Here is a 16,261-nt window from a genome sequence, read left to right as displayed (position 1 = left end):
TAATAAAATAAAGGGTTTTTTTTCAAATTCAATACTTGAACTTTGAGGTGTGTCCTAATTTGGTACCTAAATTTTAATTTGTCCAAATTACATACCTAAACTTTTATTTTGTATCCAATAGGTACCTAAGTCCAATAGGACAAAGTGAAAGCAGAGCAGTTGATGAATTGTGCCTTCTTGACAATCCCCACGTTCCCGTTGATGAATTGTGCCTTCTTGACAGTCCCCACATCCCCGTGGTTTTCTCCATCATATTTATATATATAAGAAGAAGATAAACCTGTAAGTTATTTGATTTTGGGTTTATATCATACACAGGCACAAAGATCCAAATTATGCAATTCAACATGATAGTAATAGTAGCTAAAAGATTGCTAAGGTTATAGCATGTGCAATGAATCTGCTTATTCTTGTAGTCTGGGTATTCAACTTATACAACTTATACATTGACTATGCTAATGAAGTTTGAGCCTTGATGGTGTTTGAGGATATAGATTCTCTTCATTCATATCTATTAATGGAGAACTCCACTTGAAAATTCACAATTCTCACTACCACAAAAATGTCAATAGATATCACTCATTTTATATCAGATTTGAAATTGACTGATATTATAAAAGTTATTATATCAGTTAATTTTTTTGTTGATTTCAGAACTCTAATAAGAAATCACTAGTTTTTTCCACCTGATATATAATGTTTTCTCTTTTTCTAAGAATTTTGGTAAGATATCAGTCTACACACTGTCAACTGATATCATAAGTTGACATTTTCCTCCCTTGTAATTTTTTTGTCCTCCCACCCATGCACACCTGATATAAAAAAATTTTGCTTTTTCTTATTTTTTGTTAACATATCAGACTACTATGTCAACTGATATGTTAACAAAAAATAAGAAAAATCACTAATTAAGTGAGAGTGCTGCTATTTGCACATTTTTTTTTTACACCCCTCATCACTTAATTAGTGATTTTACAGATTTACCTCATTGTGAAAAAACCATAAAGCCTTCCCCAACACACCCCATCTTCTCTATTCTCTTCCTTCCCTCCCAACCGTGCCTTGCCCAGCTCCCCATCTCTTTGACTTCTTTCTCCCATCTCCTACTTCCCAGCGCAACACCTTTTCTCTCTCTCTCTCTCTCTCTCTCTCTCTCTCTCTCTCTCTCTCTCTCTCTCTTTCTCTCCTCTCTCCTCTCTCCCTCTCTCCCTTTCTCAATCTCCTTCTGCGACCACGTACCCCACCCTAGACCCAAGCTCGACATGTGACCACCCACCCCAGCCCCGTCTCGTCAAGACCGGAGATCACCCTTTATGGCTTTCTTTCTTTCTCTCTCTTTCTCTTCTTCTCCCTTTCTCTCTGGCTTCTTTCCCCTTCTTCTTGCAGCACCTTTCAGCCACCGCGTGCAGCACCTTTCAGCCACCGCGTGCAGCACCTTTCAGCCACCGCGTGCAGCACCATCAAAGCCACCCACGCGCACTTCTGCTCGCACCAACCTAGCCACACCACCCCGCCCCTCTCTATCTCTCTCTCTCTCTCTCTCTCTCTCTCTTTCTTTCTCTTTCTCTCCTTCCCTCTCTCCTCTTGCCCAAGCAAACAGCCAAAACCTTTAAAACAAAAATATTTGTAGCTAGTTCAGAAGTACAGTGTCGAACATCACGAAAACCATTCGAAAGTACAGTGTTGAACATCAAGGAAACCGTTCAGAAGTACAGCATTGAACACTTTCAGTCATGTTCGGCAGGTGACTGCCGAATGAAGAAAATTTTTTTGAAAGTGCAGTGCCGAATGACATGCGACATTAACAATCCCCCACCCGAAAATGAAACCCTAAACTCTAAAAAAACCCTACACTCCAAATCATCTCAAACATACAAAAAATGTGTTAGGATAGGCTGGTGTTGGGGGTGAACCAAAGGACTATTGGCTCGGAGGTGGATGTTGGGTGTGGTGTTGGGAGGGGGTGTGTTCGGAGGGGAGGAGAGAGAGGGAGATGACTCACATTGGTCCTCAGTTATTTTCAGTAACCGAGGGTGTCATGGATCAGTTTTCGCGCACCAGACTAATCTCTTGAACCGGTCAAAAGTAGATAATAAAAAAAATTGGTTATTTTAATTGACAAAATTGAGACTTTATCTTTAAATTGGAAACGAATATTAACTATATTGATGTATTATTCAAAAGATTATATCTAGAAACAACATTGAAATAATGGCGAGCTCGCAGGAATTAAAGATAAATGTAAGCATTTTGTTTCCCTCGGTCGTAATAGGGCTCATTCATATCATTATTTTGAATACACAAAGTAACTTTAGACCCATTTGAAGTAAATATTTTGTATTCATGTAATTTGGTTAGCAAGTTTAAATAGAGAGTTTCTTTTGCTCCTAAAAGAGAATTAAAGTTTATTTACATGTAGCTTTAATTCCATGATTACAAGCAATTCCAAACACATTTTCATTTTTGTGTTAGACAGCAGTTGCAAATCACTGCAACAACAAAATATGTTAGGAAAATTTTGTGAAATAACTCCTTTTAATACCTAACTTTTTTTTTTTTGGACTCTTTTGCTTATTTTCGAACAAAAATTCCCGTGATATTTAAATCATTTATATCAGTGTGTCGATGTGGCGACAACAGAATCCACCTTCAGCTTCCGGCGTTGAAATTCCGCCTTCACGTACCCAAATCTCTATCGTTGGGGGCTCTGAGATGCTGAAGACGATGTGGAGAACTGCTTCTTGTTACAAAAGCAGAGGTATGCCTTCGCCTTGTCTTCACTACTCTACTCATCTTGTTTTCTTCAACAATTACTTTGCCTTGTTTCATTCTCAATCCTCAAACCCAACAAAATTTACAAACCCCCAACCCAAACCCACTAATCTCCACGATGCTTTGAATTTGTTCAATACCATGCTTCAAATGCGTCCTCTGCCTTCGGTTGTCCGTTTCAATCAAATCTTGGGTCAACTTGCCAAATTGAAACATTATTCGGCAGTCATCTCTTTGTATAAACAAATGTGCCTGTTGGGAATTGCACCTGATGTTTATACTCTAAACATTATCATTAATTGTTTTAGTCATCTGAACCAAATGGGTTGTAGTTTATCGGTGTTGGGAAAATTCTTTAAATTTGGTTTTGAACCAGATGTCACGACCTTCAACACTCTAATCAAGGGCTTTCTTCTTGCGGGTAGAGTTGCTGAGGCAGCAGGACTGTACAGAAATATGGTGGAGGGAGGTTGTAAGCCCGATGTGGTCACATTTAGTACTTTAATAAACGCTTCTTGTAAAATGGGTAACAATGGTGCGGCTATTCAATTGCTTAGGAAGATGGAACAAGAAGGTTGTAAGCCTGACGTAGTTTCCTATAACACCATCATTGACAGTCTTTGTAAGGACACACTAGTTGCTGATGCATTGAACCTCTTTACAGAAATGATTAGTAGGGGTATTGAACCAGATGTCACGACCTTCACCACTCTAATCAAGGGCTTTCTTCTTGAGGATAGAGTTTCAGAAGCAGCAGGGCTGTACAGAAATATGGTGGAGGGAGGTTGTAAGCCCGATGTGGTCACATTTAGTACTTTAATAAACGCCTTTTGCAAAATGGGGAATAATGGTGCAGCTATTCAATTGCTTAGGAAGATGGAAGAAGAAGGCTGTAAACCTAACGTAGTTTCCTATAGCACCATCATTGACAGTCTTTGTAAGGACACACTAGTTGCTGATGCATTGAACCTCTTTACAGAAATGATTAGTAGGGGTATTGTTCCAGACGTCATTACTTATAATTCTTTAATTGATGGAGTTTGCAAATTAGGCGAGTGGGAAGAAGCTACGAGATTGTTGAAGGAAATGGTGAGTAAAAAAATCTTTCCAGATGTACGCACCTTCAGTATCTTAGTAGATACACTTTGTAAGGAGGGGAAAGCTGTGGAAGCAGAAAGTGTGGTGGAAATGATGATTCAAAGAGATATTGAACCTGATACAGTTACGTACTGTTCACTTATGGATGGTTACTGCTTGCGAGGAGAATTGAAGGAAGCAAAAAGAGTTTTTGATCTAATGCGTAGCAAAGGTGCCATTGATAATGCTCATAGTTATAACATATTGATAAACGGATATTGCAAGCATAAAAAGATCGAAGAGGCCATGATGCTTTTTAGAGAAATGTCTCGTACAGGACCGGTTCCTAATACCATTACTTATACCACTCTTATGGATGGTTTTTGCAAAGTGGGGAGAACACAAGATGCTCAAAACTTGCTCTCTAAGATGCAAGCTTGTGGCCAACTTCCAAATGTCCAAACTTATGCTGTTTTACTGGATGGCCTTTGTAAAAACCAACAACTTTCTATGGCAATAGAATTGTTTAGAGAGATAGAAGGCAAGAAGTTGGATCTGAATATTGTGATTTACAATATTCTAATTGAAGGTTTGTGCAAAGCTGGAAAACTTGAATCTGCAAGGGATCTCTTTTGCAGTTTATCATCAAAGGGATTTGAACCTAATGTGTGGACATATAATATAATGATTAGTGGATTTTGTAATGGGGGCCTAATAAATGAAGCAGAAAAGTTGCTTAGAGGAATGGAAACGAAAGGTTGTCCTCCAGAAGGTCCCACCTATAACACAATTATTCGAGGGTTTCTTAACAATGATGAGACATTAAGGGCGGTGGGACTTATTGAAGAAATGGTGGAGAGGGGTTTCTCTGCAGATGCATCAACGGCGGAATTGATAGTTGATTTATTGTTTAAGGATAATGTAGATCCTGCTTTGTTGGCATTGATAACATGAGTTGATTTGCATCTTTGAAAATTCATAGTTTTTTCAGATCCTCCTCATTATCACAATGAACTTTAAAACTACTGCACTTTTGGCAACAATGGATGTCGTCTATATGTTATCTATTATATATCCATCATGTGAAATTTATGTCTTTTATCATGTAGATTCTTCTGGCCTTTAGAGCTGGGTGTGAAAGTTTGTTGGTGTGGTAGTTGTTGGAGGTTGTTTGATTGTGGTGGTGGTAGTGGTGCAGTGATAGTTTGTTGTGTTGGTAGAGGTTTTATGGTCAAAGTGGTTCACAGTGCTTGTGGGTATACGAGGATCTGGTATGAGGCTTGACCTTGTATAGTTCTTCCTTCGAATGGAACAAAGATATCCCTGAAAAGTTAATATGTAAGATTAGTTTACACTATACTTCCGATTGTAACCTTGTATTTTCTTTGGACTCTGTGTTTTAAATGAAAAAAATTCTGTTATAATTTGTCACTTCTTTTTACATAAAAAATGGTGTAGGGATCAAAAAGATCAAAAGGATGGAAGATTTTCAAAATGAGGTACAAGTGGAGTAAATGTCATGCTTATTTAAATGACGATTAAAATGCTATTTAAAAGTTTCTTTGCCTTATTGAGTGGAGTACCATATGAAATACATCAAATGGCTCTTTTGGTTGATTCAGTTCAAAATGCCTTCTCATCTCAAGTAGTTTCAATATTGTCTTAATTTCCGGTATTCTCTTTGGTGAAATTTGTATTGTGAATTTGCTCCAATCAAGAAAATGAGCAAAGGGTAATGCATAGTCTGGTCTGCCCTGTCATCATTCTTCTACAGCTGTACACTTTGACCTTTTGTTGACTGAATGTAACTTGTTACATAGTTAGCTCTGAGATTGTATTTAAAGGCTAATTGCATCTGAAATTAAACCTAGTAATTAAAGAATCTTTATGCTTGTAGAAATTAAGAAATCTCAGTTTTCGAATACTTAAATTTTGTTTTGATTCTTTTTTGGTTTTCTGTACATTGAAATTAAGTGGCTTTCCATTCGATTTTGCTGTTTCTCTTCACATATCTGACTTTCTTGTTAGCATCATAAAACTTTGGTTCCTATTATTTTTATGATGTGCATTTGGGATTTTGTAGTGGTTTCTATTATCAGCTCAGGCGCTCTATTGTTCTCTCTTCCAGATATTCTCCCTCCTCTTGATTCTGTCGCATTACTTATATTTTAACCCGCTTTTCATCTTTTTGTCTGAAATCAGGTCATAAGGACTTTACTTCTACTGGGAGATCAAAAGAGAAGGGTAGGAACATACTTTGTCAAGCTTTTGTGGGAAATAGAGGGCAAGAGAGGGAAGAAGAAAGAGAGAGAAGAGGGAAAGTCGCCAGGGAATCTGGTGAGTAAGGGACAGGTTTGCTGGGTGGGTCTTTTTCTTTTTTGTTTGTAAAAAAATTCTTTTAAATGAATTGTTTGAAAAAAAACAGGTGTCTACTTGGTTTAGTGTATTTTTCTCCACAATGTTGAAGAATTTCTGATTTCAAATCCTCTCTCCCCCAGATAAAAAAAGTGTCACCTAATTTAATTTAAGAGGGGAAACCAAGCTTGTGAAGCAATAGAGGCAGGTAAAACGAGAATTAGAGGTGTCAAACGGGCCGGGCCAGCCCATAAATCTGTCATAAGTTTTTTATTTTTACTTTAGTCCTTTTTTTTTTCCTTTAATTTTCATTTTTTCTTTTATCTTATTTTTCTGTAATTTTGGAGGTAAGAAATTTAAGTTTGGTTTTGGTTTATGTTTGTTCTGTGTTTACACTCAAATCTCTCAAAATTTTCATTGCATTTTTTTTTTTTTTTTTGTGTCAGGTCAGGGATGCGTAGTCCAGTTAGAAGCAAGGTATCAGAGGATGATGATGATGACCTTTGGGATGACTTTATAATGGAATGGGATAGGGTGAGTTTATCAATATTGTCGATGTTTACATATTTTTCTATATAATTGATATTTTGATTTCCATTTGACAGTTATTTTCTATGATAGGAGAATAAAAACGATTTTCATGCTCTGCCTCTTCCCCAACGTGGAAGTGAATTAGCTTTTCAACCCCTTGAACATCTACAGGCTTTTGAGTATAGGCCACCTCCAGTTGCTGCCCTTGGTTTCCATGAAAAATGTCTAGGTTCATTTGAAGATCCTGGGGTTTTTGTTTGATTACTCATTGTTCTTAGGTTATTTTCTCTATCTCTCTCTTCCTCTCCATTTTTTTTTTAATTTTTTTTATATTCTCTGAACATTCCTTCACTTGGTTAAAGGTCAATGTTAAGTTGGTTGCCACTGAGGAAGCTCTTGCACTATCAATATGGACAATTGCTACAATTTGCCGAGTTCTCTCCCTTGAAAGTGTAAGCTCAATTGTTTGTCTTGAGTCCAGCTGTGTTAAATAGTTTTTACTACTTGGTTCAGATTTTTTTCTATGGTTATCCATATTTATTCTCACTATGTGATGTGATGGGTTTTTTTTTTTTCCTTTGTCTGTGCAATCCATGTTTTCTGAATCTGAGTTTCCCAGGAGATAAAGAACTCAGCCAATGAAATTTTTTTTGTAAGGCAAGAAAGTCCTAAAGATCTAATTTTGAAAGAGGGCTGCTATTTGCACACCCCTAAATTTTAATTTGTGAAATGACAAAAAACACCTAAAACAAAATTACCCAAAACCCCATCCCATCTCTCCTTCCCTCTCTCTACCATCTCTCCCCGTCACAGCCCAACCCAGCCCCTCCCCAGCCCCGACCACCCCAGCCCCGTCACAGCCCAACCCCGCCCCTTCTCACCCCAACCCAGCCCCAACCACCCCAGCCCCGCCCCGCCCCAGCCCACCCCAACCCAACCCCGACCACCCCAGCCCCGCCCCTTCTGCTTGCAGCACCACCGCGTCGCACCGTCGAGTTTCCACCCCGGAGAAGTGCCCAGCTGCTCCATCAACATCAGAAGTGCCTTCAGCTGCTCTTCCACACCGGAGAAGTGCCCAGCTTCCCTCGAGCCGCCGACATCAGCGATAGCTCCTCCATCAGCGCGCACCGTCGAGCTTCTTCTCGCCCATCTCCGAGTAGCTGGTTCGGCGAGTACTTGCCGAACGGGTCCTTGATGTTCTGTGGGTACCTGCCGAACAACACTCACATCGTTTGGCGGATGACTGCCGAACGAGTGTGACATTTTCGGCGGACCAGTGTCGAACGGATGCTGCGCGCGGGAGGAGAGAGAGAGAGAGAGAGGAGGTGGTGCTGCGGGGGAGGAGAGAGAGAGAGGAGGGTGGTGCGGGGAGGGTGCGGGAGGGAAGGAGGTGGTTGGGTGAGGGGCTCGGTGGGTGGGTCGGGGCTGGGGTGGGCTGTGACGGGGCTGGGGTGGGCAGTGACGGGGCTGGGGTGTGTGTTTTTTTTTTTTTTTTTTTTTCTGAGTTGATGGGGTGTGTGATAAAATGGGGATATTATGGTAATTGGGAGGGGTGTGTGTATGAGAAAATTTAATTATGGGAAGGGTGTGAGGGTGTGAAATGAGAAAAAGTGGGAAAAGGGTGTGCAAAAAGAAAAAAAAGGGTGTGCAAATAGCAGCACTCTTTTGAAAAGGAATAACTGGATAACCTGCATTATAGTATTGACGTAACTCCAGTTCAAATTTTTATCATTTTAAAATTGGTAGTGGTCTTGTTCCAAGTTGTAGTCATATGATATATGTCCTCATCAATATCATATGTTGAATGCTAAATTTTCTTTTGAAATCTAGTTGTTTGCAGGAATGAATCTAACACATACATTATTTGCAGGGGAAACCTTACATCTCTGAAATTGTGGACGGAAGTTGCAGCATACCTGTTAGCTGTTCGAGCTTTAAATTAATAAAGCCAACTATTGATGAGGTCGACCAGCATTGCTCTCTAGGTAATCCTTTTTCTTTGCTTCTTTTCTTTGCGATAAGGAAAAATTTTAGTTAATTAGTGTTCCATGGCTATGCACACTCTGTTCTTCAACAGTTATGATGACTTTTCATTTCAGATATATATTTTGCCAATTCTTTTTGATGAGGCTCCACTTCAAGCGAGGTTTAAAGCCCATTTCCCAGTTCACATGTAAGTTCCACTTTTCTAATATGGTGCTGAACAATTTCATTCCTATGGATGCTGAGTAATAATAAATGTTTGGTAATATGTTCTTTAGTACCTCACTTGCTTGGTGCTTTCTAGTTCTGCCATTTATTTCCATACTGACTCTACTAACATGATTCATGAGACTCCATGCTGAGATTTATCAAGTACAATGGTAATTTCATAAGCTTGTGTGGATGTTCTGACTGTTCTTTTTTTTTTTGCTCTTCTTTTCAAATACAATATGGTGATTTGTTTTTTATTTTTTCTTGGCATTTTATTTTTCATTGGATGGAAAAGTTGAGCAACTTAGATTTATATGTATGTGTTTATTTCAATTTTTAACTAGTTTTTCCTGTCATGCTTATCTTGCTCATGAGTTAAATGTATGTAGCTAATTCAGTTAAATGACGGTAGTTAATCCAACTAATGATGTATAATTTGTTTTCATGGATATGCTTGTTCTGTCAGAATATTCAAGAATTTTGTGGGAGTAGACAAGGTCATTAACAAGCTTCAAAGGTACATGACTTGAGCTTTTCATAATATCAAGAACATGTGCAAGACCCATGATTGAAATCTCAGAATATTCAAGTCTTTTCTTGTAAGAAAATATAAATGAGCAAAGTTGCAGAAGGATACAAGGATAATAAAGCATGCTTACAAGGTGTTTCCAGCAACAAGAACTGTAGGGCCCTATTCACACCAGGCGTTTTAGCTTCTTTTTGCTGCATTGTTATAGTTGCAGTTCTGTTTTAGGTTGTTTTTATTTTGTTCTCTCTTTTATTTCTTTATTTTCCTTCAAGTTTTGGTGTAGTTTTCTTTGCGAGCTGTGTGGCAGGGTGCCAACCCCCCTCAGCCCTTTTGCTTGTAACTGTATAAGCCTTTAGCTTTTAATGGAGTTATTCAGACCAAAAGATGTTAACTAAAAAAATTGGATTGCTAAATTGATTTTTTGCAAGAAAGAGAAATCCCTTAAATAAGATCATCTAGCGTGCCGGAGGATTGCTCCGGCGATAGAGAACTCTCTGATCGAGCAAACTGCTCTCACCCTCCATCTCTTCAATTATCTTTCATTCACTTTTGTTTTAATTAAAACAGAGTTAAGTCGTTCCTTGGCCAAAAAAAATTTGAGTTAAGTTGTTAAATTATGTTACAGATGTCAAAAAACTAGCTAAGGGACAGAAACGAGAGAGAGAAAAGGGGACACAGATCTCAACTCGCATTTATATATGAACACTCATCTCATTATCAAGCCTGAATTGCTCAAGCCTATGGCCCTATACACAGTAAAAAAAGAAAAAGGAAAAAAAAAGAAAAAGGAAAAAAAAAAGAAGCTCTTACTTAAAAGTCAATCTCCAGTCAATATATGTTTATACCCCTCCCAAAATGCGTCGGCGCAGGTGAATATTTTTTTGGTTCAGAGAGAGCTTGCTGGGTTATTTCTAGTTGGATGTCAGCAAGTTGAAATAGAAGGGTCATTAAGTATTAGTTCAAAGGATAATTTAATTAAATAAGCTATTTTGATCTAATTTAAGCTATTTTGTGTGAGAGTTGCTATTTGTATATGTTTTTTTTTTTCAGTAGTGCTAGACATCCCACAATTTTATACTATAATTTCATACCACCTTATGTGGCAACTTACATGGCATTCATGCATTAGACACTAAAAATTAAAAACAAAAATCCAAAAATAAAAAGAAAAAATTTGTCCAATAAAATAATGACACGTAAGATAGTATAAAAATATGGTATAAGAATGTGGTAAATATAGCATTATTCTTTTTTTTCTTTTTGTACACCCTCAAAACTTAATTTGTGAATTTACTTAATTAACACAAAGAAAAAAGACCTTAAAGAACAATCCTTACACACTCAAGACACAAAAAAAAAAAAACAAAAAAAAAACAAAAAACAAAAAACAAAAAACAACAAACAAACAAACAAACACACCCCTTCACCCGACCCTGCAAATTCCAATCAACCACTTGAAGGTATGGCTGAGTGGCTTATTATAGGATTTGCGAATGGCTGTGCCACCTCGAATGGGAACCTTTTCTAAACACGTATCCCAGTTGAGTGGCTTACTATAGGATTTGCTAAGTTGCTTCAATTTCCTTTAATTTTTTTTTTTGTCTTTTAATAAAAATTATGAAAGAGATGTAAGTATGTCACCTTTTTTGATTGATTGGGTAATTCATATCTGGTTTCTTTATGATATGGATATGGATTATGATTTATGGATATATATATATATGGATCTGGTTTCTTTTGTCCACCCATATATGGATTTTTATGATTTATGTTTTTTATCTTCATTCCCATCTAGCTAGCTAGCTAATTAAAGAAAACAAGTCAACATTCTCATCTGAAATGTCCAAATTAAGTTAACAAATTGAATGAATTTGGATTTGATTCACCGGAGAAGAAGAAAAAGATGCAAAAATTGTAGATGTGGACTTTTCGATGGATTTTTTGGTCGACAAGTGCTATAGCACTATTTCAAGTGGACTTTTCGGTGGATTTTCTGGTTGACAGGTGTTATAGCACCTATCCACCACTTAGTCCACCAATTTTGTCCACCACTTTGTCGACTACTTTTCAATTATGGGCATTTTAGTCTCAAAAAATAAAAAGGGGTTGCAAAAGTAAGTTTTTGAGAAAGGGGTCAAAAAACCTTAAGTTGTATAAAAATAGGTCATTTAATTAAGTTTTCCTAACTTAAATACGGTATCACAATTGCGGCTGAACATGTTTGCAACAAAAAAGTGACTCATCATTCTCAGCTTATACATAGCTCATACACAGTTGTCCACTACTAACGTACAATCCGGCTTATGGACAACCATTCTCTACTAAAGTTAAAACCAATGGATTTAGTACAATCCTCATGCTAGGTCGAAAGTGTTTTCCAGGGACTTAAGAATAATATCAATAGAAAGACTTTCGTGCTAATAACGTGTTATAAATATAAAGAAAAGTGATAAAAAGAGAAAAAGAGAATTGAGAGAAATTGAGTGTGTCAATTCGATCTTCTTATTAGACTACAAATTACAGAAGTACAATGACCAAAACAATCATCTAATGCTCATAAATCATAGGCTACAAATCACTAAATTTGACCATTATGGTATATGTTACAAAATATTATAGTTTGTACCTTATTGACATTATGGTGGTCATTCACACTAATCAATATATTTATAATAGGTATGATAAATATAAGTATAATAAATAGTTATAAGAAAATATTAATAAATAAAAAACTTGGTACAAAAGGGAAAAAAAAAAACTTGATTAGAATTATAAAAACTAAAAGGGAAAATGTTAGCAAAAGGACTATAACTATACCCCTATTTTCAGTTGAGGATCTCGTTTTCACTTTACTTCAATTAAGGACTATTATTTTTCAAGTGCTTCAATCAAGGATATTCCGTCAATTCTGTCAAAACTTCCGTAAAATTGATCACGTAAGGGTCACGTGACCAATTTATAAAGGCAAAAAAGTCTTTTCTCATAAAAAAGATTTATAAAAAATAAAACTAAATAAATTTAAACAAATTTAAAAACAAAAAAAAATTCCCTCCATCTTCCACCTTCGCCACCCCATGCACAATGTCAACCCAACATTCCCCCCACCCAGCCCAGCCCCACTCCGCCTCTCCCCTCCCCCTCCCCCACCTTGGCCCCATCCAGCTCCACCACCCCAACCCAGCCCCGGCCTCGTCGCAAAACCTAGTCACACCCAGCCTCAGCCCCTTCTAGATCAGACAGAGAAAGAGATAAAAAGAGAGAGAGGCGGCAGGGGGAGAGAATAGCCGTTGATGCCGCTGCCGGGGGAGTGAGGAGTCGTCGACCGTTGGGTGAGGGGGCACGACGAGAGTGAGGAAGAGGTGGGCAGGGGTGGGTTTGACTGAGTTTTGCGACGGGGCCGGGGCTGGGTTGGGATGGTGGAGCTGGATGGGGCTAGGGCTGGGACGGGTAGGGGAGGGGGGATGGATGGCGATGGTATAGGGGGATGAGGGGGCGGGGATGGGTGACTGTGACGGGGAGGGGGAGCTGGCTGGGGGCAGAGAGAGAAAAAAAAGATAAGAGAGGTAGAGGATCCGATAAACCATTCATCTGGGTTGTAAGGGGCCGTAGTCGTCACACAGAAGAGTTGGAAAAGTGGATTACATAGAATAGATTTGAGGAAAGGACCAAAGAAAAGGGGCTTCTGATTCGGGGTTGGGCTCCGTAAACACTTATACTATCACACCCTGCAATTGGGGGGTTCTTAACACATTGTGGATGGAATTCCACACTGGAAAGCATATGTGCTAAGGTGCCTATGATCACATGGCCACTGTTTGCAGACCAATTTTTGAATGAGAAACTAGCTGCACAGATTCTAAAAATTACAGTGAGGGTTGGGGTGGAACATCTAGTAAAGTGGGGAGAGGAGGAGAAGATTGGGGTGTTGGTGAAAAGGGAAAATGTGAAGGAGGCCATTGACAAATTGATGGGTATTGGAGAAGAAAGCCAAGGGAGAAGAGAAAGAGTCAGAGAGTTTGCAGAGATGGCAAAGAGAGCAATAGGAGAAGGAGGATCTTCTCATCAAAACATTGAACTACTCGTCCAAGACATTGTGCAGGGGGTGGCGAGGGTGGGAGATGGAGGGAGATGAAGGGAATTTTTTTTGTTTTTAAATTTGTTTAAATTTATTTAGTTTTATTTATTTATAATTTTTTTATGAGAAAAGACTTTTTTGCCCTTATAAATTGGTCACGTGACCCTCACGTGATCAATTTTAACAGAAATTTTGATAGAATTGACGGAATATTCATGATTGAAGTACTTGAAAAATAATAGTCCTTAATTGAAGCAAAGTGAAAACGGGATCCTCAACTTAAAATAGGGATATAGTTATAGTCTTTTTGCTAACATTTTCCCAAACTAAAAAGTGATGAGAGATTTGAAAGAATTAAGACGTGCAAGTGAGTCAGGGAGAGAGAAAACAGAAACCAAAAACAAAAAGAGAATGTGGCACTAGAATTTAATAATAATTATGTAATTATATTTCATGACGGCTACAAAAAGAGAATGTGGCACTAAAATTTGATAACAATTATGTAGTTACTATTTGAAAACAAAAGGAGAATGTTGCCAATAATTAAGGATTTGTGGTCGTCATCCATGTAATTATTGCTAAATATGGAAGTTAAATATTGAGCAAATTACATTTATGCTCTCAACTATACCCAATGAATAAAATTTTGGATTTCGAAGAAATTTTGATGAAAATTTCAATGAAAATTTCGACGGAAATTTCGAAGATTTTTAAATTTCGACAGAAATTAGACAGAAACGACGGAAATTTTGAATGAAACTTTACCATATATTTATTTAACATATTATTTACCACATTGATAAAAAAACATTGAAGAAACTAAATTATATAGTAGATTTAATGTGATATAAGATGAATATAATGCGCGCTGATGGCAAATACTGTTAAATAAAATTAGTATAATGAATAAATAAAATTAATATATTCTTTATATTTTATAAATCTATACTCTATACGCTAAATCATAATACTAAACTCTATATACCCTAATACTCTTTATACTCTATAATCTATACACTAAGGGCCCGTTTGTTTCACCTTCTTAACATGGATTGGCTTAGTTAAGACCCTAAGCCCATGTTTGGTGAGATTAGGATTAAAAAAAAATGGGGCTTAGTGAATCCCCTCTAACTTAAATGAACCTTCGTAGGTGGGCTTAGTGAAACCCATGAGAAAGTGGAGGTTTAGCTAAGAACCTCCTTGGCTTGCAACCATCCTCAGCCCGTCCTTCGCTTCTCCCCCCCAACCCAACCCAGCACATCCCCACCCCACCCCACCCCCCAGCCCAGTCGCACCCCCCCACCCAACCCCCCAGTCGCACTCCGCCTACCCAGCTCCGGCCCCATTGCACCCTCTACCCAGATTGTACTCCGCCCACCCAGCTCCGGCGTCATGCCCAGATTGTGAAATCTGATGAAGAGCCCAATCAAGTGGTGAATAATGCTCTTTCTCCTGTGTTTGTTTGAGGTAATGTAACCATTTTGGATTCAATGTCGGGTTCAACGCACCCATTTTGCTGCAAATGCAAATGGGTGTAGAGAGAAGAGAGGTGCAGACATGAGAGAGAGATATATATATATATATATGTGGAGAAAGAAAGAGATGGAAAGAGAGAGAGAAGAGGAGGAAGAAGAAGTGATCGACATGGTTGTGATTGTGGGTAGGTGGGAGGAAGAAGTGGGTACTGTGACTGTGGGTAGGTGGGGAGGAAGAAAACACGGGGCTTATGTGGGAGTTTTGGTTGATCAATTGTTTTTAAATTTTTTAGTTTTATTCTTTAAAGTGTAAAAGATAAATTTTCATTAAAAAAATAAAATGCAAATGGGTGAGGTATTGGTTGATTAATTTTTGTTTAACTTATTAGTTTTATTTTTAATTTGAGTCAAGGTAAAATATATAGTTTCATTAAAGAAAATTATTTATAAATACTTTTCTAATTTTCTAAACAAACTTAGAAATATTTTTTAAAAACCTAAAATAATTATCAACTTGTTAAACATTCACTGCACCAAACATAGGACAATACTATTTTAATTATCTAGTTTGTTAGTCCTGCACTGTACCAAACATAAAGGCAGTTTTTAACTAGCTTAGTCCATGCCAAGCCAGTCCATGCCAGTCCCTATAAATAGTCCATGCCAAGACAGCCCTCTGAAACAAACGAGGCCAAAACTCTATATATTCTATAATCTATACTCTATATTGTTTAGGATATGGTATAAGATATTAGAGTTTAGGCCTTTTAGGATATTTTTAATTATTTTTTTATATAAAAATGTGTTGGGTTTAAAAATAACTAAACGAAATCTCAAAACGGCCAAACAAAACCCCAAATTTTTTTTTTCTTTCTAATTGCCCAAAGGCCCCAAACCCCAATCAATCCTAAATCTTTTTTTTTCTTTTCATTTTTTTCTTTTCTTTTTTTCTTTTCTTTTCTTTTTTCTTTCTTTCTTTCCTTTCTTTTCTTTCTTCTTTCTTTCCTTGCTTTTCCTGTGTCCTTCCTTTTCCCGTAACTCTCCACTTCTCCAGTCATCTTCCCTCTCAATCTCTCATTACTTCATTAGTCACCTTCTCTTTCTTTCTCCCTCAGTCAGTCACTCCTTGGAGATATATCCTTCCCTCTCTTATCTCTTCTCTCTCCTCCCTCTCCCTCTCCCTCCCCGATCTCCCTCTCTTCTCTCCATGCGCCGATATCCTCTCCCCGCACCGATCTCTTCCTCCTCTCTTCT

The 16,261-nt window shown here is 37.8% G+C and overlaps 1 protein-coding gene, 1 long non-coding RNA gene and 1 pseudogene across 2 annotated transcripts; all 3 read left to right on the top strand.

The window, feature by feature from the left end:
* The first annotated feature begins 2,648 nt into the window (after nucleotides 1–2,648).
* Nucleotides 2,649–4,891, top strand: LOC147282623 (uncharacterized). Its single transcript, XM_086248570.1, has one exon. It carries the CDS (start codon nucleotides 2,713–2,715, stop codon nucleotides 4,801–4,803), a length of 2,091 nt encoding a protein of 696 aa, XP_086104696.1. The 5' UTR covers nucleotides 2,649–2,712; the 3' UTR covers nucleotides 4,804–4,891.
* Nucleotides 4,892–5,733: 842 nt separating this feature from the next.
* On the top strand, nucleotides 5,734–9,834 carry LOC147282622 (uncharacterized). Its single transcript, XR_015122951.1, has 7 exons — nucleotides 5,734–6,186; nucleotides 6,651–6,738; nucleotides 6,826–7,013; nucleotides 7,098–7,187; nucleotides 8,606–8,720; nucleotides 8,835–8,908; nucleotides 9,395–9,834. It is a non-coding gene; the product is annotated as an uncharacterized LOC147282622 (long non-coding RNA).
* A 3,107-nt stretch (nucleotides 9,835–12,941) lies between these two features.
* On the top strand, nucleotides 12,942–13,589 carry LOC147282621 (UDP-glycosyltransferase 73C2 pseudogene; annotated as a pseudogene).
* Nucleotides 13,590–16,261: the final 2,672 nt, after the last annotated feature.

This window comes from Dryas octopetala, chromosome 6 (assembly GCF_963921425.1).
Source record: "Dryas octopetala chromosome 6, drDryOcto1.1, whole genome shotgun sequence".
NCBI lineage: Eukaryota > Viridiplantae > Streptophyta > Magnoliopsida > Rosales > Rosaceae > Dryas > Dryas octopetala.
This window is presented reverse-complemented; position numbering and strand designations above follow the sequence as displayed.

What these genes read in the sequence shown, in the direction of transcription:
- LOC147282623 (XM_086248570.1), top strand. Translation starts at nt 2,713, where the DNA reads ATGCTGAAGACGATGTGGAGAACTGCTTCTTGTTACAAAAGCAGAGGT.